Source organism: Leptinotarsa decemlineata, unplaced genomic scaffold (assembly GCF_025532065.1).
Source record: "Leptinotarsa decemlineata unplaced genomic scaffold, Ldec_3_MD MMD2_tig00002159_RagTag_RagTag, whole genome shotgun sequence".
Classification (NCBI taxonomy): domain Eukaryota; kingdom Metazoa; phylum Arthropoda; class Insecta; order Coleoptera; family Chrysomelidae; genus Leptinotarsa; species Leptinotarsa decemlineata.
The window spans coordinates 4,873,737-4,900,996 of record NW_027412574.1 but is presented as its reverse complement, the minus strand read 5'-3'; the positions used below and the strand labels follow the sequence as shown (position 1 = coordinate 4,900,996).

The 27,260-nt window shown below is 35.0% G+C and overlaps 1 protein-coding gene and 1 long non-coding RNA gene across 4 annotated transcripts in view; one reads left to right on the top strand and one right to left on the bottom strand.

The window, feature by feature from the left end:
• LOC111504529 (uncharacterized) overlaps positions 1-17,177 on the top strand; it is a 28,533-nt gene extending 11,356 nt beyond the window's left edge. The window contains exons 3-5 of one of the 2 annotated variants that reach the window (XM_074177103.1): positions 1,656-1,770; positions 10,966-11,288; positions 14,897-17,177. In XM_074177103.1, coding sequence (XP_074033204.1) covers positions 1,656-1,770; positions 10,966-11,288; positions 14,897-15,186 — 728 coding nt within the window. In that variant the 3' untranslated portion in view covers positions 15,187-17,177. Of the gene's footprint in view, positions 1-1,655; positions 1,771-10,965; positions 11,289-14,860 lie in introns of both variants that reach the window. The other variant, XM_074177102.1, reaches the window with a different exon arrangement.
• LOC141483003 (uncharacterized) lies at positions 941-26,617 on the bottom strand. Of its 2 annotated transcripts, none has more exons than XR_012465849.1 (3): positions 26,284-26,617; positions 4,274-4,461; positions 941-1,756 (listed from the first exon to the last, which is right to left on the bottom strand). It is a non-coding gene; the product is annotated as an uncharacterized lncRNA (long non-coding RNA). The 2 variants fall into 2 exon arrangements; XR_012465850.1 differs by lacking the exon at positions 26,284-26,617 and adding an exon at positions 7,665-7,928.
• Between the last annotated feature and the right edge of the window lie 643 nt (positions 26,618-27,260).

Sequence of the window (27,260 nt, the reverse complement as noted above, 5' to 3'; positions counted from 1 at the left end):
CCGCAGAGATCACCTTACTTCTGCGGAGACACAGGGATAAGCCAATGCATAGGGTCTTCTTCAATAATATTGAAGACCTTGGCTTATCAAAGCGCCTGACGTTCGCTTTTCTCAGGTCGAGTGGGCTGAAGTCGGAAACTGAGGGGTTCATCATGGCTTGCCAGGATGGTGTCTTCAACACCTTAGTCTACCGCAGTCGCGTGATGGGTATAGAGGTTCCTGACACAAAGTGCCTGCCGCGAGGCGCCCGAGACCCTAATGAACTTGCTATCAGCATGTCCAGCATATGCTGTCTCGGCCTATATCCATCGACATAACGCGGCCCTAAGAGTGCTATATTACCATCTACGGCACTCTTACGGTATTGACGAGACACCGGTGTTGCCCTACGCTCCGGGGGATATTGAATCCGTTGTGGGGAACGAGGAGTGCCGAATTTATTGGAACTATTCGTTCCCCACCCTCAGGCTCATACAAGCTAATAAGCCTGATGTAGTCCTTCTCGACCACCAGACCAAAACGATATTTGTCGTGGAGTTTTCAGCTCCTGGCGAGACGAATATCGTCAGAAAAGAGGAGGAAAAACGGATAAAATATCGAGATTTTCTCTTCGAACTCCGCAGACTCTATCCAGATCACTCTGTCAAGATGGTCGTTCTGGTTGTTGGAGTCCTTGGTGGAATGATGTCTTCTCCACTCTCGAATCTCAAAATCATACCGGCTTGCCGCACTAAGGCAGAAATCTTAGCCGCACAGATGCAGAAGGCTGTCATTCTTGGCTCACTGCGTTTGCTCAGGGCACATGATTCTCGGACCCAATGACCACTTACCCCACGGTGTGGGGAGTGGTCATTGGTTGATTATGCTGGCGCGCCCTCCCGAATGTATCGGGGCTTCTGGGGATAGGGCCTGACCATCGCACACTACGGTGAAAAAAAAAATAATAATAATATTGTTTATTCACATTCAAATCACAAAAAGGAATAACTAAAGTAATACATACAGTTGAATAAACATTGTAGAAACCACAGAAGCATCAGATGTTGCTTGTATGTGGTGAAAAGGATATCCAGAGGAAAAAAATGAATATATGATAAATATCAAAGTATGAGAATGAATTATATATAAAGGGGATTTGCATATGAAAATAAACTACTTAATATAGGAAATTAAAAACATATTAGATAATATAAAATCACAAATATAAGGATAAATATAAAAAGTTGTCAGTTTTGACATATAATATTATTTGAATATAAAATTTTACAAACATAAAACTAAATTGACAGTTAAGTATAAAATCACAATTGTAAAATACACGTATTAGTAATAATATATAAAAACATGTTGAAATCGATATGGATGTTGTTGAAAATAAATAGTTATACCTAAATCATTATACCTAAATTACAATTTTTTTTAAATAAAAATCTTCACCTATCATATGTGAAAACTGGATAGATGGTTGTGATGGCTAATAATACCACAATTATCAACTAGCTATTCCAGAATGAATCGAGCGTTTGTTGAATATATTTCTCCCCTTTGACTCTGTGATCATGTGGTATCAAATATGAATCTGATCGCTCGGCTCCAAATTTATGAAACCGAACACACCTAATAAATTCAGTTTATCCTACATTACATTTTTTCAGACATTGAAGTTTGGTCGGGAATAGGTGACACTTGGCTTTTGGTTTTGGTGGCATCATCAATTGGGGTTCTGCTACTAGGAGCTCTTCTGGCGATGTTCCTTCTGAAATGTAGAGAGTAAGTATCTTCTAACAATTATTTTTCTACTTCATGATAATTATTCGAAGTAATAGTGAATCTAGGCACATTAAATATATAACGATATTAGACAATAACGATATTGCTTCTCTAAATCAAGGATTGTTTCATCAGTGTGGAAGTGGGAAGCGAAAGAACAAGTTTCTTCTCCTGACGAGTGTGCCTTTCTACATGAGCATTCACAAACCTATCTCTGTATTTATGTAACAAATAGACTGTCTCTAGAATAAATAATTCAAATAGAGTTGATATTTTGTATCCAGAAAAAATAAACCTACATGATTCTCGCATCTTAATTTTGAATATAACTCGCAGAGCTCGTTTCTGTAACACGAATATACTTTGCAAGAAACCCTGGCTACAATTCTCCAGAATGGAATTCCATACCGTAAGTGAGTCTCAAAAAATGAGTAGTAGGCTATGAGTAAGGCTGAAAGTCCAAGTTCGCGAGAGATAAATATCAATAACAACCTCAAACTTCAAACTGCTATCAATGTGCAAGCCAAGAAATTTTGTAACAGGTTCACAGATAATCGTTTATGACTCTAAGGCTCAATTCACACAGAACGAACGTGTGGCAGAAATGAGGCTTCAGCGTGACAGAGACAAGGCTTCAGCATGGCATGGACGTGGCGGAAGCGTGGCGTATTTAATGCACACAGAGAGGTGGGACCAGACGTCAGTAACCTTCCAGGCCTGGTCTTGGGCACTCCTATTACAATAATCAACAATTAAAATAAAATAAACAAAGATATTGGCAACTTTTTCACAAAATTGTATGTTGAAGTCAACATCATTCCGCATTTTTTGAGGATGGACACGAAGACACTATGGTGAGGAACTGGCGTGCCTTTTCTTTTACGCCACGAGAGACGGCAAAGAGACGGGGCGAGGGCGGGAGAGCGAACGACCACGACACGTCACTTCTGTGAACATTGGACCGTTTGTTTACATAGAAGAGACGCGGAAGGGACAAAGGTCCGAGCTTCGTCTCTGCCAGACGTCTGTTTTGTGTGAATTGGGCATAATGTTACTTGTTCTATATCCCACTGTAGTTTCATCAGTTGAAAATGGCGTCTCCTGTGTTTTCCTCATTTCGGAATCCGAACTTTTCTCTAGCTAATATATTGTGTCTCTCTAAAAAACCCATTATTTCACATTTGAGAAGCTTCTCAATGTTGATAAAAAGATATTAGTCTGAAGTTCCTGGGGTCATCAATAGCTCCCCCTTTATGAAAAAGTATCACTATTGCAGACTTTAAGCTTGAAGGGAAGACACCTATTGAAAAATAGAAGTATTTACGGCCGTTACCAAGGCATTAAGGGCTTCCTCAGGTAATTGTAATATCAATTCTGCTGACAAGTGGTCTCCACCAGAGGATTTTTTTCTTTTTTATATCATTGATTACCGCCTTCAGCTTAGTTAGGTCTGTCTCGTACAAGTACAGAGAATTACTCGGAGAAATCAATTTCTGTAAGTTATCTAGTGAATCAATCGTTGGAAGGATATTTTGCGTTAATTGATCGGTTATTGAGCACTAAAATTCCTTCAATAAATTGAGATCTAGATTCAATTTTGGTTGTACTTTTATATATTTTCCTGTTAACTCATTGGTTATTTTCCACATCTCTTTCGATTTGTTGTCTGCTTGATTCAATCTCTCACTAAAATACGAGTCTTTGGCGAATGTTATTGTCTATAGATATTACGATATTTATTAAAACATGTAAGATAAAGTTATTATCGCTATGGAATTTTCCAACATTATGCAGGTAACGTAAATTACATGTCGATTTTCACTTCAGTTCGACTATATATCTGTGTATCTTTTTTTGATAAGTCTCGTTTTTGTTTTGTGGAATAAACTTGTCGAGACAATTTTTCCCAAAATAATATAAACTGCATCGAAAATCACCATTTTCGCTTTGGACCCATAGTTGAAAATTTAATTGATTATTCTAATGTGCTTGTCCATCCCCTAAAAATAGAGTACATATTGTTTGATCTTATTGGAAAACGTATAACAATTTTCAGAAAAAGGATGAAAACTGTAGATACGGTTCGTAACTGAAATTATTCTTCAATTCGAAGGCTACAGAATTTTAATCCCGCGATATTTCAGACTAATTCTGTACACATACACTACGTCCATAATTTTTTTGCCGTCCCCTTACAAAGGAAAACTTTAAAAAGCTACGGATTAACGACATCTTTTCATTCAAGGTGAAATTTCTGACACGGCTCAAACGGGCCCATGAAATATTATTAAAAGTTCACAATAATTGAATAATAATATTCGAAGATATCCTACTTTCAAGTATTGATGTTATCATATTTTTTTGTTGAAGTGACTGCTGAAATGTATCAAAATTTGCTTTCAATTGGTGGGAAACAATACCAAAATCAAAATGTTTTAACAAAATAGTAAATTATACAAAAATGAAATGTGATTAGGTGGAAAATGTTATACCTAACACCTACTTCAAAAAAAGATCGTATCGCCATCCCACGCACCGTTTATGATGATGGGTCAGTCTTCACCAGGGTCCAGGTTTCTAAAAACCAACGTCGAACAGTGCGTTCATTAACACTATGATTGCTTTGGTTCAATTTGAATTCATATAGAAAAATTAGTCAGAAATCGCTTAACGACATCATATAGTGAGTAGCTGAAAAGGAGCAAAAATTAAAATTTGGAAAAAAATGAACAGTATCAATGTATAGAGCGAGAAATTCTATATCGATCGTTATATACCATGACACAGTAGAATAAATATTTATTGCGATATGTAGCTACAAAAACAAATGACATTAATACGGACAAAACTTTTGAAACAAGCTCATAATTATATTTGGTTAAAAAATTATTGAGAAGAAATATATATAATCAAATAGGTTAGGTTAGGATAGGTTAGGTTAGGTCAAAAGTGAGTGGGTCTATTCGACCCTCCACCGCAACCCGCAAGGGTTTATTGTGACTCACAGCTATTCACACTCGACCAAATAAACCCAGGTTCTTAACGAAGCCGATTAGTTTGTATGGTGAGTGGTCTTTCAGGTCAGATAGTAAGAGTACGGCTCTGCCGAACTCTAAAAACCTGATTCGGTCCCCAGCAGGGCAGGCCAAAGTATGTACTCTGCTGTTTCATCAATTTCCAAACAGAGGCGACACACAATGTCTTCCGAAAGTCCGAGTCTCTGCATATGATGATTCAAATGACAGAGACCTGTAAGAAGGCCTTTTAGACATCGTAGTTTATCCCTACTGTAGTCCAACAACTTTTTGGTATCAAGCTTCGAAGGATGAATAAATGTCTTGGAGGAGCCAATCCTGGAAGATTCTGCCAGAAGTCCATAAATCTTTTTGCTATCCAGGTGTTCAATATTTGTTTCGCAAAGCCTAAAGCGATGTCAATGACAGGTTCTGGTCCGATGAAGCTGCTTGCAGCACCGTCCTTTGCAAGGGAGTCAGCAGCCTCATTGCCTTCCAGGCCAGTATGGCCAGGAATTCAGACCAGGGACAATCTGTTAAGTTTTCCTATCGAGGAGAGTCGTTTTTGGCAATTTGCTACCAATTTAGACGTTGCTCGGTAGGAGCCAAGGGCTTCCAACACCTCTTGACTCTCCGAGAATATTTTTATTGACTTGTGTATGATGTTGAAATACTTGACATTAGTACACAAATTATCCGAGAGTTACGATCGGTAGGTAGATGAGACGGACACAATTCAATGAAGACAAAGAAAGCGAATTTTAATTGTACATACTAATGACAGGTAGTGATAATGTTGAAATATTACATTACTTTGTTCACCGTCACTAAGTCTACGGCGATTAAATAAAATGCGGGGGTAAGATTAACATATCTTGAGCTTCGTATTACACAAAAACAACAAATGTTCATTCTGTCGGTGCTCATATAATTTTCAGGAATACCGAAATGTCGCTACAAACCGTGCACGGTTTCACGGGTTAGTAATTTACGTACCAAGTCCGGAAAATATTGTTTCTTTCATGGGTAGACAAAATTCTAGGACGAGCTGTAGGTGAATCCTGGAAGTCTGAAAGTCTCGAACAGAAGATAGGTATTAATAGAAAAAGTCTAATTCTTATTTATATCAATATTTATATGAAAATTCGATCAAGTGCGAATAATTAAGGGATACAATTTGTTCGAAATTCATGGTATATTTGAATGCCTTTTGTTGAAGTCAGAACAAGAAGGTGAATTTTTCGTTTCATATTGATTGTTTTCATCTGTTATGTTTGTAAGTGAATGTCTATATATTCTTCAGCGACATTGGTAGACTTCCAGCCACCGTGTCTCTTCAAATTTCGGATTGGGTAAATTTGAAAATTCTACCATTCCTAATTCAAGATTCCCGAAACTGTAGACACCAACAGGTTGAATCAAATATTTTCCTTTTTCGCAATTCACGAATAATCTGATATGTGCACAATGGGATCGCCGTGAAGATGAATATTTCCTAAACAACAGCATGTTTTTTTGACCAATCACAACAAAAATTGTGTTTTGGAATCTGTTATTTTCACAAGCAACATGTCTTCTTGTTGTTTATTAGATCAATTGACGTTTTTGTTAGTTTTTCCCATCTACACGCACCGCACCGGCTAGAACAATAATTGTTGCTACATGAAAATAAACCAAATAAAGTTGATACTTTTATATTCTACAATCGAAGGCTCAGGATGTGGAGTGTACTCCAGATCACTAAGCCTAAGGATTAAGTAGGGAATGGGAAAAAATACCAGCGTGGTTCAAACAGAACTGGCTGGCATCTCAATCGCCATGCACAAAAGAAATAACCAGAAAAGGAATTTCTGGCAAAAACATAACAATCTGCTCTGATAGCGGACAAGCCCTATTAGCCTTGAACAGACAACGTGTTACCTCAGGGCTAGTAGTAGAGTGCCACCAAGATTTAGCCAAAGCCTCGGTAGATAATAACATTATCCTAAGGTGGATTAAAGGGCACGATAGGAGTAAAGGTAATCGCATTGCCGACTCTCTAGCCAAGGAAGCGGCTGGACTAAGAATTTTAGGACCTACGGCCTGATGACTTCAACAATTGCGGAACTAGCCAAACGTCACACCCATGCTCAATCCCTAAAGAGATGGGATGAAATCAAAGGATGCAATTTTGCCAGGATCACCCTGGGCGACCCTGGAAAGATGGCGCCGAAGAAATATCTGGCGATGACCAGGAAAAATCAACGCTTAACAATAACTGGCCACTGTCAACTAAGGAAACACCTCCATAATATGGGGCTAGTGGACACATCTCTATGCAGGATGTGTGAACAGGAATATGAGACTGTGACGCATGTCCTATGCGAGTGTCCGGAGTTATTGTCAATAGGAGAGTGTGTGTTCGGCGAGTTTTGGCCTACAGCTGTCGATATAAAGGAGATGTCTCCCAGAGAACTGGCTCCTGGAAAGGACAGGATGGACAATGACCTAGGAGGACAACTCCTTGGGAGGATGTACAATGGGTCACATGTGGCCTAAGTGCTGTGTGCCTTCACTCACCCTCCCTACTCTACAGATACAAATGCAGATCCTATAATCGTAATATTTTGTTGAAATTACCTTTAGCATTAGATGTTTCATTATTCGCTTCCTTAATGGCTTTTGATTTCTTTACTCTAACATTATTCATTTCAATAAATGCGATAACCTTACATTTTCCTTCACTAAAATGGTACTTTTCAACATACAGTACATGCTCCACAAGGTAAGGGATTCGACAGTTACAGATTTTTGCGCCAAATAAGCCAAAATTACATCATCTGTAATAGTTTTGAATTCATTCATATCCATTTCAAGAACAAATCATAAACCTTTTCATACCTGGACTTTGATTTTTTATGCAATACTTGTGCTGTAGTAATTGTCGCAAGTCACATTTTCAAATTACGATAATTGCGAACAGAAACCATGCAAACTTTCGAGAATCAAAATGTCAATTAATTTCATGTCAAAAAGCTGTCAGTCGTTATTTCGCTGCTATGGTAATGATCAACGGCATTAATCAAAACCAAACCTACCAAGATTTTCATATTTACAATGACAACAATGTCATTGGCCCGAAAAATGCTACTTTCTCAAAGAAAGTACCCACTTCCCGGACGGTTGCCAAAAAACGATATTCACATTAATAATCAATTCAGATCAATATCTTAGAAGTTATCGCAAAATTGAAACTGTCACCTGCGTAATGAAGAAAGATAATTGCTTTGTTTTTTTTACACAATGAATCGTTTTGAAGGTACACATATATATGCTCTGCTACACATGTGACCGGGTCGGGTCGCTATTATTCTGCACTTCAAAATATACAGGGTGAGTCAACAAGATTCCCTCGGTCCATTGTTATCAGAGGAAACAATTTTTCGAACTGCTCAATTTTTTTGCAGTCATATCGATAAATACTATATTTAAAAATTATTTTCTCGCATACTGGCTGATTTAGCCGAGCGTGGCCAACCAAAGTTACTTTTTTTTAAATATAGTACTTCATTTGATTCCATATTTTTTTAGGTCTCCAAGAAATTTTTGTTTTCGAATTTCCATTGCGGCATTGCCAAGTTATTCCAGAAAAACCTATTTTGCAGATAATATTTTTTTAATTCACCACCCGCATGTCTACAACAATAAAGTGATTTTTTTTAGGAATAATTAGTCAACATCACTATGATAATTTCTGGAATCGCAACTTTCGAAAACAATATATAGGGTGCTCAGTAAAACCGATCAAGTTTCATTCATTTTCAAACAGATATAATTCAACTGTATTTTTTCATTTGTATAACATGTTTCAAAATTTCACTACATTTTGCATCAGAGTTATACTATACAAAAAACTGATATTTTACGAATTATACCAAGTTTTGGTAATTGTTGTTACCACAAAAAATATATTTTCTTACGTTCACTTACTCAAATTTGTTTTTCGAATATTCAGACTAATCGCTAGTACATTAGCATTTTTCATACCATCTAGTGATAGTTATCAGCGGTATCAACGGTAAGAAATGCGTAGAAAACCTGAAGAATATTCATACGGCTTTTTTCGTTAAAAACCATGACTGACATCAAAAAATGAATCTCAATAACGCCATGTGTTGAAATTTCTTCCGCATATAGATCGAATCATTTTCATTATGAATTATGTAATGGAAGAAATGGTGCAAATGGTCTATGCTTTGAGGGAAAGTGACGGAAACTGCCTTCTTGCATCTAGGATTCACAAAGAGAAGTTCCCCGAAAAAAGACAACCAGATGAAAGGGCATTTCAGGCTCTAAAAACAATTTTGAAAGAACTGGTAATGTCAATCACGAGAAGTTCGAACGTGTCTGCCCTGTAACAAATGAAGAGAATACATTTCAAATTTGTCTTCACCTCAAACCAGCGTGTCTCGAATAATACGAGCAAGCAAATTTCATCCTTGCCACTTGCGATTGATGCAAGAGTTAAGAGGAAGAGATTTTAAAAAACATGTTCAATTTTGCCGATGGTTCTTAGAAAAGATCAATCAGTAAAATGATTTTTTCGATTTCGTGTTATTATCTGATGAAGCGACTTTTCATAAAAATGTGAATCGGCATAACATGCATTATTATGCAACGGAAAACCCCCATTTTGTCGTTGCCTGAATCATCAACAGCGTTGGTCACTGAATGTTTGGGGTGTAATTTTCGGAAGAAGATTTATCGTTCCGTATTTTTTGGATGGGCATTTCACTGGAAGGAAATATGTAAGATTTCTTTGGCATAACTTTTCGAATTTATTGGACGGGGTTCCACATAGAAGAAAACTTAGAATGTGGCTACAATAAGATGATGCACCACCACATTTTAAAACTGAGAGATACAGGAATACCTCAACGATCATTTCAATCAAAAATGGATAGGTAGGGGTGGGCCTATGGCGTGGCCACCCAGATCAGCTGACATGACCAAACTGGATTTTTTATGGAGGTATATCAAATGAATTATCTACCAAACTCCTCCAACATCTATAGAAGATATAAAACGAAGAATCACTAGAGCTTTCAGGGAAATCACAGAATATACTGGAACGTGTATAAAATTCGTTAAAAAAAAGACTGACATTATGTGTAGCAGAAAATGGTCGCCATTTTGAACATCTTTTGGACTTATCTAATCAATAACAAATTAAGGCGTTATTATTCATATTGAAAAAAATGTTGAGTTGAGTAAATGAATGAATTTTTTGTGATTTAAACAATTAATGAAACTGGATATAATTTGTAAAATATCTGTTTTTCGTACAGTATACCTCTGATGAAAAATGTAGTGGAATGTTGAAACATTTCATACGAATGAAAAAATACAGGATGTTTCATTTGAAAAAGTTGAATTATGTCTGTTTGAAAATGAATGAAAATTGACCGGTTTTCCGAGCACCCTATATATTGTTTCCAAAAGTTGAGATTCCAGAAATTATCGTAGTGAAGTTGACTAACTATTTCTAAAAAAATCCACTCAATTGTTGTAGACATGCGGGAGGTGAATTAAAAAAATATTGTCTGCAAAATAGGTTTTTCTGGAATAACTTGGCAATGACACAATGGAAATTCGAAAACAAAAATTCCTTGGAGAGCTAAAAAAATATGATATCGAATGACGTACTCATATACTGGGTATTCTATTCAAAAAAATATAACTTTGGTTGGCCACGCTCGGCTGAATCACCCAGTATGCGAGAAAATAATTTTGAAAGATAGTATTTAACGGTATGACTGCAAAAAAATTGAGCAGTTCAGAGAATTGCTTTCTCTGATAGCAATGGAGCGAAGGAATCTTGTTGACTCACCCTGTATACTAAAAATTTTGCAGTGATCAGCAAATTATAGTTCAACTATGCTCTATTCGAAAGCAGAATTTACATTGAACTTGTTTTTATACGATATAAGTGAAGATTACCACAATACCTTAGAGAAAACCGCACCCAAATCGATTAAGGCGTTTTTGAGATTAGCGCCTTTGAAAAACAGTCAAAAATTCTGCAAAACATTGTTTTGGGTTCTATTGCGTTAATAAAGACCTTCTTGGATAGTTTTTACTAAAATATTTTCCATCTTAACATAGTACAATATATTCATATAACCCCGTCATTTTTTTCCAGGATGAACATGCTAGGAAGCAACGATTGCTCTTTGCACAGACAAATGAAAAATCATGAACAGCGAGATTGTTCTGGAATTCCAAGTTTGAACAGTAGTAAAATGGGACACCCCTCCGAAACCGTATTGTACCACGGTACCAATTTACACGACAATAGAATGGTGTGGGCAACGCTAACGCCACGAGGAACTCAGCATTTCATTTCGGAAAACTACCCTCCTGACCTTATTGACTATGGAGAAACAGAAGATCATTACGAGACCATCGACAGTATTGAGGCAGTAGTGCCTCCTATCAGTCATCCAGTTTCTCACTATCCCAAAGGTGCGTGTTTTGAAGTTCTGAGATTCCTTCAAATTTTGAACAGAACTAAAATCATCTGGAGCAAAACCTAACTGTTTTTAACATCTACTATGTATGTAGAATTCATCTCTTCAGAAAGAGAAACAAAACAAAATTTCTTCAAATATGTTTGACACTTGTGGAATTTGATCTGAAGGTAATATTTTCAACAAAAATAATGAAGTTTCAATGTTTTGACCTATAGTTTGAGATCTCTCAGCAGTAAAAATTATTTTTGGTAACTCATTCGAGACATCCAAAACAAACACTGTTCCTACACACCTGAACTGCAACACTTATCTCGAGGCGTGTTTCACCAACCACGTTGGCATCATCAGAAGACAAACAATACTACTTCTTAACTTCAACCTGCGTGTGATTTGTATCACACGTTCATTCATATTTTTACTGAAAGTAGTTAAGCATCAGTGATTTCTTGCGTACAAACTAGCGGGTAATTTTTTCATAAAAATTCCTGATAATTTATTCATATAAAAATAAGCAATGCGCTGGGGCTTTTGTCAATATTTATAGTTATCATGCCGCACTTTAATGTTCCCAGAAAGCATCCATAAGTCTAGTGTCAAGTGCCGATCTTGACAATTTGAAACAATGTTCACTGTCGCCATTCTCCAAGACATGTCCAAGATATGTCCAATGCGTTCTTTGCTTGTTTTGTTTGACCAATATAATCATTGACATACCTTTTCTTTGAGGTTACCTACTTTTCACTTTTCGAAGTGAAAAAACAGTTTTGAAACTACTTTCATGTTCCAATTCTAGAAGAAAAAATCTAATTCGTTAGTGCACCTTAATTTGTAAGGAACAATAATAAACTTTCAATCAGTTTCTTTCTGAAAAGTCAAATATTTACGAAAATGTTTCCTTCATAAACGTTTTTTAATTAATGTTCTAGATGTATGTTTCTACGATATGGTATGAAATAAACGAAAATGTAAGAAATTATTAATTATCAGAGAATAGTTGAAAGAAACGGTGTATCTTTCAAACACAGCTGATAATGTAATTAGGAAACTATAGATTGTCTTCCAACTTTCCAAAAAGTTGATGAGTAGGAATTCACTTTTCCTTATAAACAGAAAGACCAAATTTTTAAAAGACTAAACATGAAAGTATCTCTGAAAACTTTTTGTTCACTTCAACAAGTATCAGTTAATCTTATGAACAAGAACTTGCAGCGTAGGTTTAGTGCCAGTCTTCTTCGGTAATATTAGATACTATTTCTTTAATTAGGCTCTATCACCTTTTTATTAAATTTTTATCAAAGTATGGTGTGTCCATACTTTTCAGCAATACTCTCAAGGGCATACACTTTTTCAAATGTTTTGTCTGTAAAACTTCAAGTAGTTGGTTCTTGGTATAGTAATCTTCAAAATACAAATTGTTATCCATTAAAAAACTTTGTACTTCATCTTTCCTCCAATTTTTATTCGGTACTTTGATGAGCTGTCGCAAATGATAGGAAGCGTTCTCAATAACTATTACACAAATCGCATCCAAATTTGAGATCAATGTGTTTTCAAACCATTCCACGAAAATATTAGCTTCCATGTTCTTAAGATAGTCAACATTGCAGTCCTCAAGTTTTTTTCCAAATAATTTCAAAGAATTCGGAACCCATCCTTTATTTCCTTTATTATGCACAATGATTAGCCGCGATCCTTTATTTGCAGGCATGTTAGGCGTATACATTCTCGAACCATCAGCCCACCCTTTCGTAACTTTGTCGAGAGTGTCATACCAGGTTTCGTCCAAATAGAAATTTTGCCGTTGTTCTTGTCTATATTTAGTTTCTTATTCTAAGTATGTGTTGCTCTATTCGTCCACTATTCTTCAGCTTTCCATAACTGCTTGACGTTTGTTTATTATTTTAAATCTAAATCCTAGTTTCTTTATCCAATTATTTTTATCACAGCAGCAGTTTTATCACAGCAGCTCACGTTATGGCCGGAAGTATTCAATTTCTTCCTTGTGAGGAAACTCATTGCTTTTGTAACAGTCGTATTTTTTCAAAGATTTTATTAGATGAACAACTAAAGGTTTTGGTAATCCCGTATCATATCGCGTCTTGCGTTCATAAGGTTTGTTTTTGACTATTTTACGTACAATTGAGAAAGAAATTTTGGTCAAATCTGATATATATATATATATATATATATATATATATATATATATATATATATATATATATATATATATATATATATATATATATATATATATATATATATATATATATATATATTTTGTTTCCCTCGAAACCAAACTTGAGATATAGATTTTTATATACATTGAAACATACTATCTATGTTTCAATATTCAAATGCATCCGAATTTTATTCACTGGTATCTCTTTTTCGCATTGTTCACCATCGCTACTGGAATCACTACACTGAAAAAGTCTGCGTTGTTATCACACTTGTTATTACTATTAGTACTTGTCCAAGAACGGCACATTTTAAACAGATAACAAAAATTAAGTAATTATAACTGCACCACTATCGAATTTCAACACTCAAATCGCAGTCAGTTCCTGAACTGAACACGACGGCGATAACCATCCCCGCATTCCCGATTTCTATTCGTCACCGTAACATGACTTCAAATTTAATTTTATGACTCTTCAGCCAATCATAAAACTCGGATAGTAAAAATTATCCAATACGAACCGCCAGTTCTACAGTCCACGTGGACTAGTTCGCTGCTGGTTCATTTCCATGTATTGGTTTTTTGGCCTTTGAGAGTACCGTCAACTATAAGAGTGCACAATATTGTTTACTTCGACTATATTGTGAATTATTTGTTGCATATGGACTACTTTCAATTGTAATGTTTGGAAAGTATATGTTGACATTTGAATACTTTTTAATTTCCTTTTAAATTTTTCAGTTTTTCAAATGAGCTTAGTCTTCACAATGAGCACTAGGTTTTTTGAATTACCAATTGGTGAAAAATGTTAGGTAACTTAGTTATTTACATCCCATTGTGATGGAAAATGGACCTTTACACTAATATTGAAATAACCGCATAGGTGAACTACATCGTTTCATATTTTCACAAATTTTTTTCAGTAGTTTTTTTAAATCGAGTAAAAACGATGGTCGTGACGTCACTAACAGTTGATATGAACTTGGCAACACCGTAAAACTTACTCGTATTTCATTTGGGATTTGTACAACACAAGTAAAACACAAATTGAATAGTTATATCGTATATTCATTCAAGATTCAAGTACCTCTTTCTTAGGGCTTTACAAAAATTATCATATACGTTCTAAAAACGTTTCTTGAAAGGGGGATAAATTTCAATGGTAGTAGTCATTTTTGAAACTTCGATTTTCCTTCGAAATGGAAAAATTTGATCTTATGATAGAATCAATAATATTGATTTTATCTTTTTTTGAAAGTGTAAAGGTTCATTACCACGAAAAAAATAATTATTTCTATTTTTGAAGTGACTTTTGTCACATACTGTTGCAAAATTTGAGGGAATCAGTAGAAGTAGATAGTTAGTAGTGGTAAACTATTTTTCAGCATTGGAAAACAGTTTTGACAATTCTGGGTTCCTAGATTATGAATATGAAGACCCCACCCCGCTGATAGAAAGCTACCAACTCAACAACATGGAAGTAGACGCACAGTACCAAGTTATTGGCAACACTGACATGCGGTGCTCAAGCTTGAACACCATGAGGAGAAGCCTGCCAATTTCAAGACCAAGAGTTTCATCCCCTACGAGAATAGAACACCCCAATTTACCACCGCTGAATTTGTATCCGCATAAGGGAACTTTGAAAAAGAATGCTACCTTGAGCTATAAAGCTGTTGATGGGGCGACATTGCCCAAATATGGACTATAAGTATTTGAGAACTTCACTTTGAGGTTGATTTTTTTTTTAATCTGTAAATGGTAGGTTTTCAGTCACTCAATCCATCTAAAATATTATCATGTTTTACTCACATCTGTGAGATTTACAGATTCTCATCCATTAATAGTATTTAATGATAAAACAATTTCTGACTACCATTTTCTTATTCAAAATTGGAGACAAGGGCCTTTCATTCAGTAATATTCGACCACAAAATTACAGACTGCTTGGTTTACTAGGATTTTCCGAGTGAGTGTAATTCTGAGTCAATACTCCAAAATATTCCAAACTTCAAAAAAAAAGTAATGATTTCGTATTTTGTCAGAATGTTGATCGATACTACAATAATTTTTCTGTTGACTTTTTCTACCGATTATATTAAAATTGAGAATATTAGAGCTATAAAAGTGTTTCAAATGATCAATAGATTTTTTTCCATAATTACAATATGAATAATAAACATAACAATAAATATGTTCAGTTAAAAATGAAGTAATCGAAAAATAAATCTAAAACCATGACAATGCAAAATTAAAAAATATACAACGGAATTGGCCGATATTTGATGAAAATCCACAACTAACTTATTTAAAAAACACTTTTTCTGAGATTTTTACTAAATATTTGTTTGTTGAAAACATTGTTGTAAACATTTTTGTTGAAAACATTTGTTTAGTGAAAATCTCACAATGAAGTGTTTTTTGAATACATTTTTTCAAAATTAAAAATCCTGTTTATTTCCTCCAAAGTAATTTGACATCTTAGTTATTATCAAACAATCAACTACAATAACAATCCACGATTAAAAGAAATCCGCTGCACTGTTCAAAGTTTGGAAAATAAAAATGTCAATTCAAATAATATATTAAACGTCTTTTTGGTATTTTCACACCTATGAATAAATGAATTTGATACATTTTCAAAAAAATGGTGTAACCAATTGAATATAACCAAAATATTCAATTTTCATATTCAAACAAAAACACGTCAAATGTCAAAACATTTACCAACTTTGAGACTTCAAATTTCATCAAGAATTACCGAGGAATCAGCTAACAGCTAATAGTAAACATATAAACATCTGTAATCCCGTATATAGTTGACGTAAAATTCAAGGGCAATACTTCACTTGGTTTTCCCGTTATTGGGTTATACTCTAATATTTTACTTGGCTTCCGATGAAATAATCATTTTTCATTTTCTGTACCTATCTACAGCAAAATGCCGATTTATTTCTTAGAAATGGGTGCTCAAAATGGGGTTTTTCCGTTGACCGGCTTTACCCCCAAACAATAACAAATCTTATGCCAGAGCAAGGGATCCAACCTGCATCCAACATAGAGATTATTTCATGAGTGGAATTCACTAACCAACGCTATATATCCGGCTATCAACTGTAAAAGGGAACATTTATAAAAACTTTTGTTAAAATTGGTCATATAATGAAATTCTGAAGCTCAAAGTCAGCTGTTGTAAAATCTTATTTGAGCGAAACACGTGTCGCGGTTTTGTTTCATAGAGAAGGTCAAAATAAAATTGATCAGTAACTTTACAGTCATAAAATTTCTCTTTGGCTTGCAAACCCCAATTTTGAAGAAATAGAATATATGATCCAAAATAAACAGTAATAATTTGGATGGATTACCAAATAAAGAAATTTATAGCTACCTATCACAACTGTTCAAATTATCATATTTCATTTCATAGATTATCATACTAATTGTTAATATTTTGCGAGAACATTGGGTTTCAAATTATAAGTGATAAATTTTCAACTGATCGAACGTCGTCGTTAAAAAATAAAATGGGCATCACTGGGCCAGATTTCATTTGTTTATCTACTTTTCATTTCGATATATATGTAGATCTATATGTGTGGTACGGTATAATTTACTTTCTACTTAAATGTTCCTAGGTGTCTATAATAATTCTGTTGATTTTTTGTTTTATTCGCCACAATTTTATAAATAAAATTATTGTTATAAATACGTACCTGAAGATTATTTCAGCTAACTACCCATTTTCCAGTCCTCAGTACACTGAGAAAAACGTTATTATTATTAAAGTATTAGTACTTTTGATGCACTGTTTGGAACCTTTGGTGTAGTAATAAATATTACTGGAGTTTTTTGCCAACACCAAACCTTCATTTCAACACATCGACACGTGTTTCGGTCACCAAGTGATCATCTTCAAGAGGAAGATCCTCTTGATCTTCCTTGGTGATCGAAACACGTGTCAAGGTGTTAAAATAAAGGTTTGGTGTTGGGAAAAAACTACAGTAATGTAGAGTATTAGTATTCCACATGGGGCATAGTAATCTGTGAATGGGACACAGTTTACTCGACAAAAAAAAACGAATGAAAAACACTATTTACGAGTAAACTAGATATGGCAAAGACGAATATCTTTATTATTATTGAACAATTCGATTGATTGAAGATCGGTTTTGATAAGAATTTTCTTGTCGTTAATGAACTTTGTAGGGGAGACCGGGGCAAGATGAAGTTCGGGGCAGCACGGGAAGTAAGCTTGTGTGCGTGAATAGTAATCGTGTTCGGAGCGGCGACAGCGCCATTTGCACGAACTTCACTCTCCGCTAGTGTGTCCAAGCAGAGCGAACAGGTTAGAACTCGTTTTTGCGTTGCAGAGAGAAAAAAGTGATATTGCAAGTGTTTTTACGCGATATTTGATTCGAAAACTGATGTACAGACATGTAAGTACCTGTGTTAATGTATTATTTCAATCCCGAGCTTATTATAGTAGTCCAAAACATTAAATTCAAACCAGATTTTTTCGCCGGTAAAGTTTGAGGTTAGAATTGCGTCATCTTTTTTACCTACTTGTGGATCGGGGCAAGATGATCGGGGCATAATGGGATACTATCCCGTTTTGCCCCGCCCTTGTGATTAAAACAACATTTTCTATGTACTGATAATCAAGTGACTGAAAAAGGTAAAAAACAAATAAAGAAACCTGGAAAAAATACTGCAAAGAAGATTAAAAAGACAATTGACAAGGAAAACCTGCAGAAAAAGCGTCAAACCAAAAGGTGCAAAAAAGAAACTGAATCGGAAGATAGTTCATCCCAAGAAGAGGATGATGACTGTGCTTGCATCTATTGTGGGTATTTATACTCAGATTCAACCGAAGGTTGGGTCATCTGCGGCGTGTGCCACGGTTGGGCGCATAATTCATGTGCCGGAGTAGATGACGAAGATGAAGAGGCACACATTTGTGAACGCTGTCTACCTGATTAAAAAGCGTACTCGTTTTGCCCCACAGCGTTTCCCATCTAACCCCAGTTATGGGGCAAAACGGGAAATTTGCCGAGTTTATTTTTTCATTATTTGGCAAACAAAGTTCTGTGATTTTGCATGCTACAACGTTTAATTATAAGAGAGAAATGTATAATGGTTAGGTTAGGTATGGTTACCTCTTTTGTTAAAGAATGTTATTAAAGTGTTTAATTTTCCTCGTATAACGAGTTTTGTCTTAGCTATCTCATCTTGCCCCAGTCTCCCCTATTTGTCTTACTTGAATCAAGTATATACTTACCTAAATTCCCTCTTCTACTTGTGAATTTAATTTATTAGAGATATAGATAGAAAGATAGAGAATTTTGTACTCTATACATTAATGCTGTTCTTTTTTCCAAATTTTAATTTTTTGCCTCCTCAGCTTATTACTATAAGTAGTCGTTAAGCAATTTTTGGCCAATTTTTCTCTCAATTCAAATTGAACTGAAGCGCTCCTGAAACAGCTCGAAAAGTTAACCAGGCATTTGGCAATGATATTGTTAATGATCGCACTATTCGAGTTCGACGTTGGTTTGCGAAATTTAGTCTTGGAGATTTTAGCTTCGAAAATGAGCCCCAAAGTGGTCTACCTACAGTAATCCAGGACAAGAACTTGCGGATCCTAGTGGAGACTAACCCACCACAAACGGTGCGTGAGATGGTGGAAGAACTGGGCATTAGCTTCCATGCGGTTTTTGATGATTTGAAACGTTTCGAAGACTGTTCTTTGCTCTTACGCAACCAAAAACGATCCTTTTTTGGATCGTCACGTGTGATGAAAAATAGATCATCTACGACAACAGCAGACGTTCAGGACAGTGGACAGTGGACAGCCTTCCCAAAGGCTAAAATCCACCAAAAAAGATCATGGTATAGTTCGTTCAGTATTGTGTGAGAGTAAAAGAATTTCAAGAATGCAAACATGTCGCTACATCAAAGAAAACAATATAGTCGTCTCAAGCAAAGTTTACCGAATACTATAAGCAAAGACTACATTCGGTAAACTTTGCTATAAGTTGGTTCACTCCAAGGAATTCGTTTGTCGGTACGGCTCAGGATTGCATTTTTTGCGATTTCCATAAATCATATCGCCGACAGACGATGTCCGGAAGCCGCCGGCCGCATGACAGTTATACGAGGGCAGTTCCTATTCGCGATATCTACAGGGGACGTTCCGAAGTTGAAACTTCGCTTGCTCGGTTGTATCAGACAGATAAACAAAGATACGAAAGTAGTTGTTTGTCGATCAACTTCTAGAAACATGATAGATAAACTCATGAATAAATGATCTAAGAAACAGATCAGAGTGATTTACTGATGAAATGATAAACATACGTTCAGAAAAACATGTTTTATTAACAAAAATAATACAATTATATAATGTTATATGTTTATAAATGATTTAAAATATTCAATTTTACATTGCATGATTTATGTTTCCTAACAATCTTCATGTCCTGGTTTATGAATTTTAAAGTAAAGTATATCCGAACTCTTGTATATAAAGATATATAATAATCGAAGGGGAATTTTTGACATGGATGTGAGAAAAGAATTTTCGAATATTTTGTTTTCAAATACTGTCCAATTCCCTTCTCACTGCCGATTTTATAAAAATTTTCAATGAATATGTTTTCCATCTCTATTACATGGTCAACAATATCTCTTGATGGGAACTTGGGAAGCCAACTTGACTTTCATTTTTTGAAAATTATTTGGATAAATGTGGTCATTATTAAGTTTAGGAGCCAATTTATATTGTTTAGTTCTGTCATAATTATACATTGTTTCTATGTAATGTTTTCTTGTTTCTCCACCCTGAAGTAAAAACTGATAGGAAAACAAATTGTTTCGTGTCGACTTCAGTAAGTGCGGGATATCAAACAAATATACAAGTTTATGATGGTCTATCAGAAATATGGGATTTTCGTCTGTAACATTCAAAGTTTTCACCAACTTCTGAAAATTTGAACCCTGATCGGAAACCACCCCCATGACATTTAGGCCTATACTTTTGCATCTTCGTACCGTTTTGAACAAAATATCTTTCAAATCATCAGAAGTTGCTGATGTCTCATAGAAAAAGTATGCAAGTGGTATTTTCCAATTGCTTGCCAAACCTCTGACCATTACTGTTAGAGCACTACTTGCTATGTCAGTAGAGGTCCCATTCAAACTCGTTTGGAAACCTACTATTTTGTCTCTGGAAATATCATAATAAAGATGAGATTTCAAAGATATTTCGTCTAGGCATAAAATACAATCTCTTTCTTTCTCCTTCATGAGCCCAATCCTGAATTCAATAACACGAAAAATAAAATCGTTGAAGCCTGGTTCAACAATCCAATTTTTCGTGAAACGATGAAGTGTACTTTTTGACGGTAATCTACAAATTGTTGAAAATTTTTTGTACGCTTTCGGACCAAGAAAATAAACAGTCAATGCAAACTGTTTGAATTCGTCACTATACCTGGACCCTTTTGGTGCTTTATTTATCAAAGAAAGCTGTGCTTTCAAGAGCTTACAATATTGCTCAGGATATTTTCGATCCAGAAACTTGAAAACATCATCCACAGTAATTCCGGTTTCGTCCAGTGCTCTTTTCGATGTTGAAGCTACTGTTTTCTCTAGTGATACAATTTTTTTTCGTAATGCCACTTTTCTTGGAGTTCCCGAAGAGAGTTTAGCAGATGTTTGGCTGCATTCATCTAAAAGAAAGATGTACGTACTTTCAATAATTGTTTTCTTGTCATCGTTTTTGTTTCCGAAGCATATAAAAATAGATCAGGTAAGTATATAATATAACGAAAAGATATTTCACCTCGTGATCCTAATTGATCCGTTTGAACCTGAGCATCAATGTAAATAAAATCCTTGCTAGTACCGGCAATGGCATCATCATCTGGAAGGTTTAAACAACAAAATTGATATTGTAAATTTCATATGTTAAAAAGTGGAATAAGATTTTTTCATCATTTGAATCTATAAACTTCACTGAACCAACCTTTCTGAGAACCATCTTGAGGCAGACGCAATGAAGGAACATCATAGCTATGAATACGAGAATTCACAATATCATTGGCTCTAAAATGTAAGCTGCAAATTTTAATTCTATTGTGACACTGCTCTGGGGTAAGATTAGCATATCTATGATTCCCAATGAAGCCTAATACATTTTTCCAACGTTGACACCTAAAAAAAAATTCAAGTATATCAATCGATAAACTGAACATTTTGAAATAAGATTGAAATGAGTTTGGACTGGCAAATGCCGGCGGTATATTTCGTTATGAATAATTTTATACAACAAAACCATAAAAGGTATAGATAGGTGAAATAAAAATTAATGGTGAATATATTGAATGCATACCTTTCACTGTACTTTGGGCAGCGGAAAAACGAAATACCTGGGCTTCCCACCGTACTCAGACAACCATCCACTGAGCAATACGTCGACATTTTCACAAAATAAATATTTCGAACTCCGAACGAACACAACACAATCACAATACCAAAGTTTACCGATTCTGTAGTCTTTGACAATACCAAACAATACGGACAACCTTTATATCTCGTGTGCCGACGAGAACTGGTAACTTCAAGCGACACACTGTACTACCTCGGCTGGTAATTACCCGCTGTCGCTAGCGAGCGGCGAGATTTCTCAGATGTCGAAAAATGAGCGAGTGACACGTCTTATAGTATTCTGTAGTCTTTGTCTCAAGCAAATAGCACTGCAATTCATCCACAAAATTATTGAGATATGTCTACCCTCTATAACCCTTGAGAACCCTGCTAACGAGCCATTAAAATATTGATATGCGACAAAGAACGCGAAAACACCGACAGAGAATGTGAAAATACCGCCAAAGGAGCCACTCGATATTTTTTTTCTGATATTACGTTTAAGATAATATTAATAGGCGTCGGACTGGGGGTATTAATATAAATTTTCCATTGTTATATTCTGTATGATGAGAAGATGATTAAAATATGGTGAAAACTAATTTTGTTTAAATATTTTATTTTGGGAAGGACAATTTATATTTGAAATTTATATTTACAATTGTTACCTTCTACAGATTTATAAAATAATCAGAATATTAAATTTACAAATGTAGAAAGAGCAAAAAGTTACTGCATATGATAAATTAGCTTGGAAAAAAATCAGATTTGTCATTAACTTGAATTTGAAAAATTTTGCATATTAAAAAAAATATGTATCATCTGGTGACGTTTTAAAGACTCTATCCATTTTCTTTATCCAACCTATTTAAATTAAAACATTATAATTTGTAGTTATGATTCGTCTTTCGATGTAAATAAATTTGATATTATTATTATCATTGACACTGATAATATCAAATTGATCGTCGGTATGATAATGAAGATGGATGAAGTATTCGAAACATCACCAGATAAGTATACAAATAGAATAGATTTCCGCGGTTAGAAATTTGAACACCTGACTTCGAGTTGAACCGCGTTCAAAATTTTACGTTATTCGACGTTTCGGCTTCGGCTTTGACATTTTTAGGAAGTAGAAAAGTGTGGCTGCACTGAGAGATACACTTTATATATTCTTGTTGGTTTGGAAATGAAGATTCATATTCCTTATTGGATTTTATAGTTGATTCAGAAACAATTTCATAGATTTAATGGGAATACTTACTTCGAATAAGACATTGCGATAATTTTAATCTGAAAAAAGTCTACAGGGATTCGTTGACTGATTCTTCATTGGATGCATCAGTTTCATTAGGATTGATGACAACTGGAATAATTTTTTCTGATAATGAGTCTATGCGATCATCCAGATCACACATCTCTGCTTCAATTCTGATTGTTTTGTGGATACATTTTTCCCAAGCTTGTTGGTCGACTGTTTCCAGAGCACTGTATAGGTATTTCTTTACTTCACACAGCTTGAAGGTATTATTATTTCTTGCGATGAATCCTTCAACTTGAGCCCAAACCAACTCTATTGGATTCAATTCACAGTGATAAGGCGGCAACCGAAGAACCGAAATGCCTTTAGTCTTCGCCATTTCATCGGTGACATACCTGACGAATTTTGACTTATGACGCTTAGCCAAGTTGAGGAGCTCCGTTTTTAACATGGTCGATTCAAAAGGAATAGCTTTCATTTGTAACCACTCAGTAATATCTGCCTTCTTCCAGCACGACGTCGGCAGCTTCTCGACTTGTCTACTGTGGTAACTTGCGTTATCCATTACTATTACGGATTCCTGCGAAAGTTTTGTACAAGTATGTTTTTAAACCATTCTTCGAATACTGTGGCATCCATTTATTGATGATAATCCCCATTTTTCTTCGATTCAAACACCATCAATCCATCTTTCACGAATCCTTCACTGCTGCCTATGTGAGTGATAATAAGACGACGACCTTTTCCAACTAGAATTTTCAAACCAGTGGACCAACCTTCCAAAAAGGCTTGCCTTCCACTTTTGATGTTCTGATCTTGCCAAACCTTCGAGACGATATAACCCTCATTGGACCATGTTTCATCCAAATAAAAAATAGATTCACCTAGTGCTCTGGCTTTCTTTATTTCTCTTAAATAGATTCTTCCTCATTCTACAATCTCTGATTTTTCTATTAAAATGCTCTTTCTATCTTGCTTTCCAAAATTGAAATTCAGCTCATGTAATATCTTCCATAATCGAGAAAAAACTGTCTTCACGAATAAATGTCAAAACTTTATTTAATGCAAGTATTTCGTTTCTTTATGTAAAAAGAGTGTACTGTACTCCTAATAGAATTCTTGACTTCTTCTTCGATAACCAAACACTTTCTACCAGTGGATACTTTTGGCTCGAAAAAGTTGTTTTCCTTGAGCTCCTTGCGAATTCTAAAAATTGTCGATCTATTGACACCGGTCATACTCGCGCATTTTTACACTACTTCCTCCTTACTTTTTATTTCGGGCGGATATTGTATTCATAAAGAATTATATGCAAGCATAACAATTGTTTTTTCATTTATATTTAATGGTGACAATTTCGGACGCTTCACGATTCCCGAACAACTAGCTTCCATGTTGTATAGCTGTTTATTCAACGCGCTCTCGAAGTAAACTGAAGAATATCATGAATAACCCCGCTAAAAAGCCAAGTCGGTCTTATTGATGGGTGCGATGTGTCTGTTGACAGTATAATTCAAAGGAATATCTATTTATACCGCCTTCAAAAAAACAATGTTTTTTCAATCCCCTTCAACTAAATACCTATTTGTTGGAGAATGTCTTGGTTACTATATACTGGACATATTTTAACATTTGTCATAGTAGATTTGTTACTTTGTTTGTTATGAATGATATTTTTCAAGAATAAATACTGTATTTTCGTCGTATGAATTCATTTATTTAATTCGTTGAGAGTGAATAATTTGAATGTAGTACACTAATTGATAAATAGCTACGAGAATCGAATTATGTTACCTATAAAGAAATTCGCAAAACTGACACAACCGTCAACGACGTCATGCTCATGCGTCTGCCCGCGTTCGGATCGCGTTCTCGGCGATGGCTCTTCATTGCTTAGACCACCCCTCTACCCCCGCGGATCGTCCCCCCTCTTCTTACAGTAGACGCGATGAGTAATGGCTTACTGCGTTGCGTCAAGTTAATCTTATCGTGATTCGTCCAAATTACTTAGTGTAAAAGACGAAGTTTTTCTATTTTGAATACTTAAAACTTATACTTATAAGAATTTGACAGATATTCTAAAATGTGCATTGTAAAAAAGTATCCAATTCAATTGTATTTATGGCTCAGTATTTTGCATATAGTGGCTACCACATAAGGGGTAGATATTTGTTATCGCGGACTTTTATTTAGGACTATTCAAGATAAACAATCTTACGGTACATTATCTGCCTTTAACTCCAACGGTATAGGCAGCACACGCCAAGATAGCTCTCAAAATTTCGAGTATCAAATTCACATTTCCATGAAACAAATATTAAAAATATGTGGCCCTTCTATGCTTCCGTATTCGTCTGTATTTATGTTCAGAGTTATAGTTTTGTAGGTTCTCTCCAAATCATATGGACATTTAGAACTTTTTAAATTTGGAACCCCATAGAAATTGTGCAACACTAATTTTGTTCAGTGCGATATTGCGTCTAAGAGTGAATTATTTTCATACTCAAGTTTCGAAGGCTGTATTGCTGTTTCCCTAGTCAATGCCTCCTCTTGGAGCATTGGATAGGGCATACTATAATCAACCTGAGAGGTTTGATGTGCTCATCGTGACTCCGTCACGATTGGTGTGGACAAAATCTGGGCTTGTACCTGAGGTTAATTTTCAATTTGATGAGAAATTTGAATGTCTTTTTCAAATTGAAAGTGGTATTTTTAGGACAGGTTGATTTTTTTGGAAAAAAAGGTTTTGGCTTTCTACTTCTCCATCTTGATACGAAAAAATGTAAAAATCTTCCAAAGAAAGCAAGGAATCAATCAATTTTAAAAGAAGTAACTCTATACATAGATGTGTAGATTATGCTAAGAAGTAACTTTAAGACAAACTGGAAGAAAAAGCCATCTCGAAACAGCTACATTCATATAAACATTAAATCAAACGTAAAAATACTTTCGAAACAAATTCTTTTATATAAACACTGAATTATACAAAAAACACTTTTCTCTAGTCATTTTGTATTCCAAACATTCGTTATGGAATTGATTCCTTATAGAATTGATTCAGATATCATTCACAGCACTCCTACACAATATACTAAATGAAAGAGGTAAAATTTCACTTACATGGAACACTGTAATCCTCGATGGGAAACATCCGATGTTTCCCCGTAAGGCACTTGCCTTATCAGCTCTTCAGTACCAAATTTGGATAACATTATAAGAAAAAACACAATTCATTCATGAAATTACGACTTTATGTCACGGAATGAGTTTGATCTACTCATGTCATCGATGACACCGTAATGACATTCATTCGCTTATTTGATTAAATCCTAGCCAAAGCAATCTTGTACAAATTGACAATGTTATATTTTTGAGAGGTTTCAATTTTTTTGGAAAGAAAGGTTTTGGCTTTCTACTTCTTCATCTTTATACAACCATCGTGCCACTTTGCCCAAACCATCTTCTCGAATTGTTTTCTTCTGTGTAGATACTAATGATCGACTTAATTTTTTTTTGCGCATATTTCCGTAACAAACTGACAAAGATAGAAGATGGTAAAAAATAGTAAAACATATTTATTCGAGCTAATAGATTATCTGATGTTTTTTGACAAAAAACTTGCAGATCAAAGCTAATAAACCCGAAAAGAAAAAAATATTCGTTTTTGTTACATTTCAAATTGACCTACATAGTTCTCAAATAGTTCACGTACCGAGTTTAGATTGTATGTGGTTTGGTGGATTTAAAATTACCACTATTGTGGAACTACTGAAGAACAGTGATAAAACTAGTGAACCAAACGTCAAAATATTAACCGATGAATTAGTTGTGGTAAGAATGACAATTGGCAGATGACAGGTATGAATTTGGAATAATTCAAAGGGAGATTGTTAAAAAATATCTATTTCAAAAAAAACAAAAGCATCCTGGTCCAATTAGTGATTTCAACAAGGAAATTGAGATATTATTATGTTATATTTATTTAACATACCTGGATGAAAAAAATTTAATCATTTTCACAGCATTCATCAATTACATTTTCTGAAAAATAAAATGAATATTTGAATAACTCAGGTAGGTACTCTTTAACACCACAA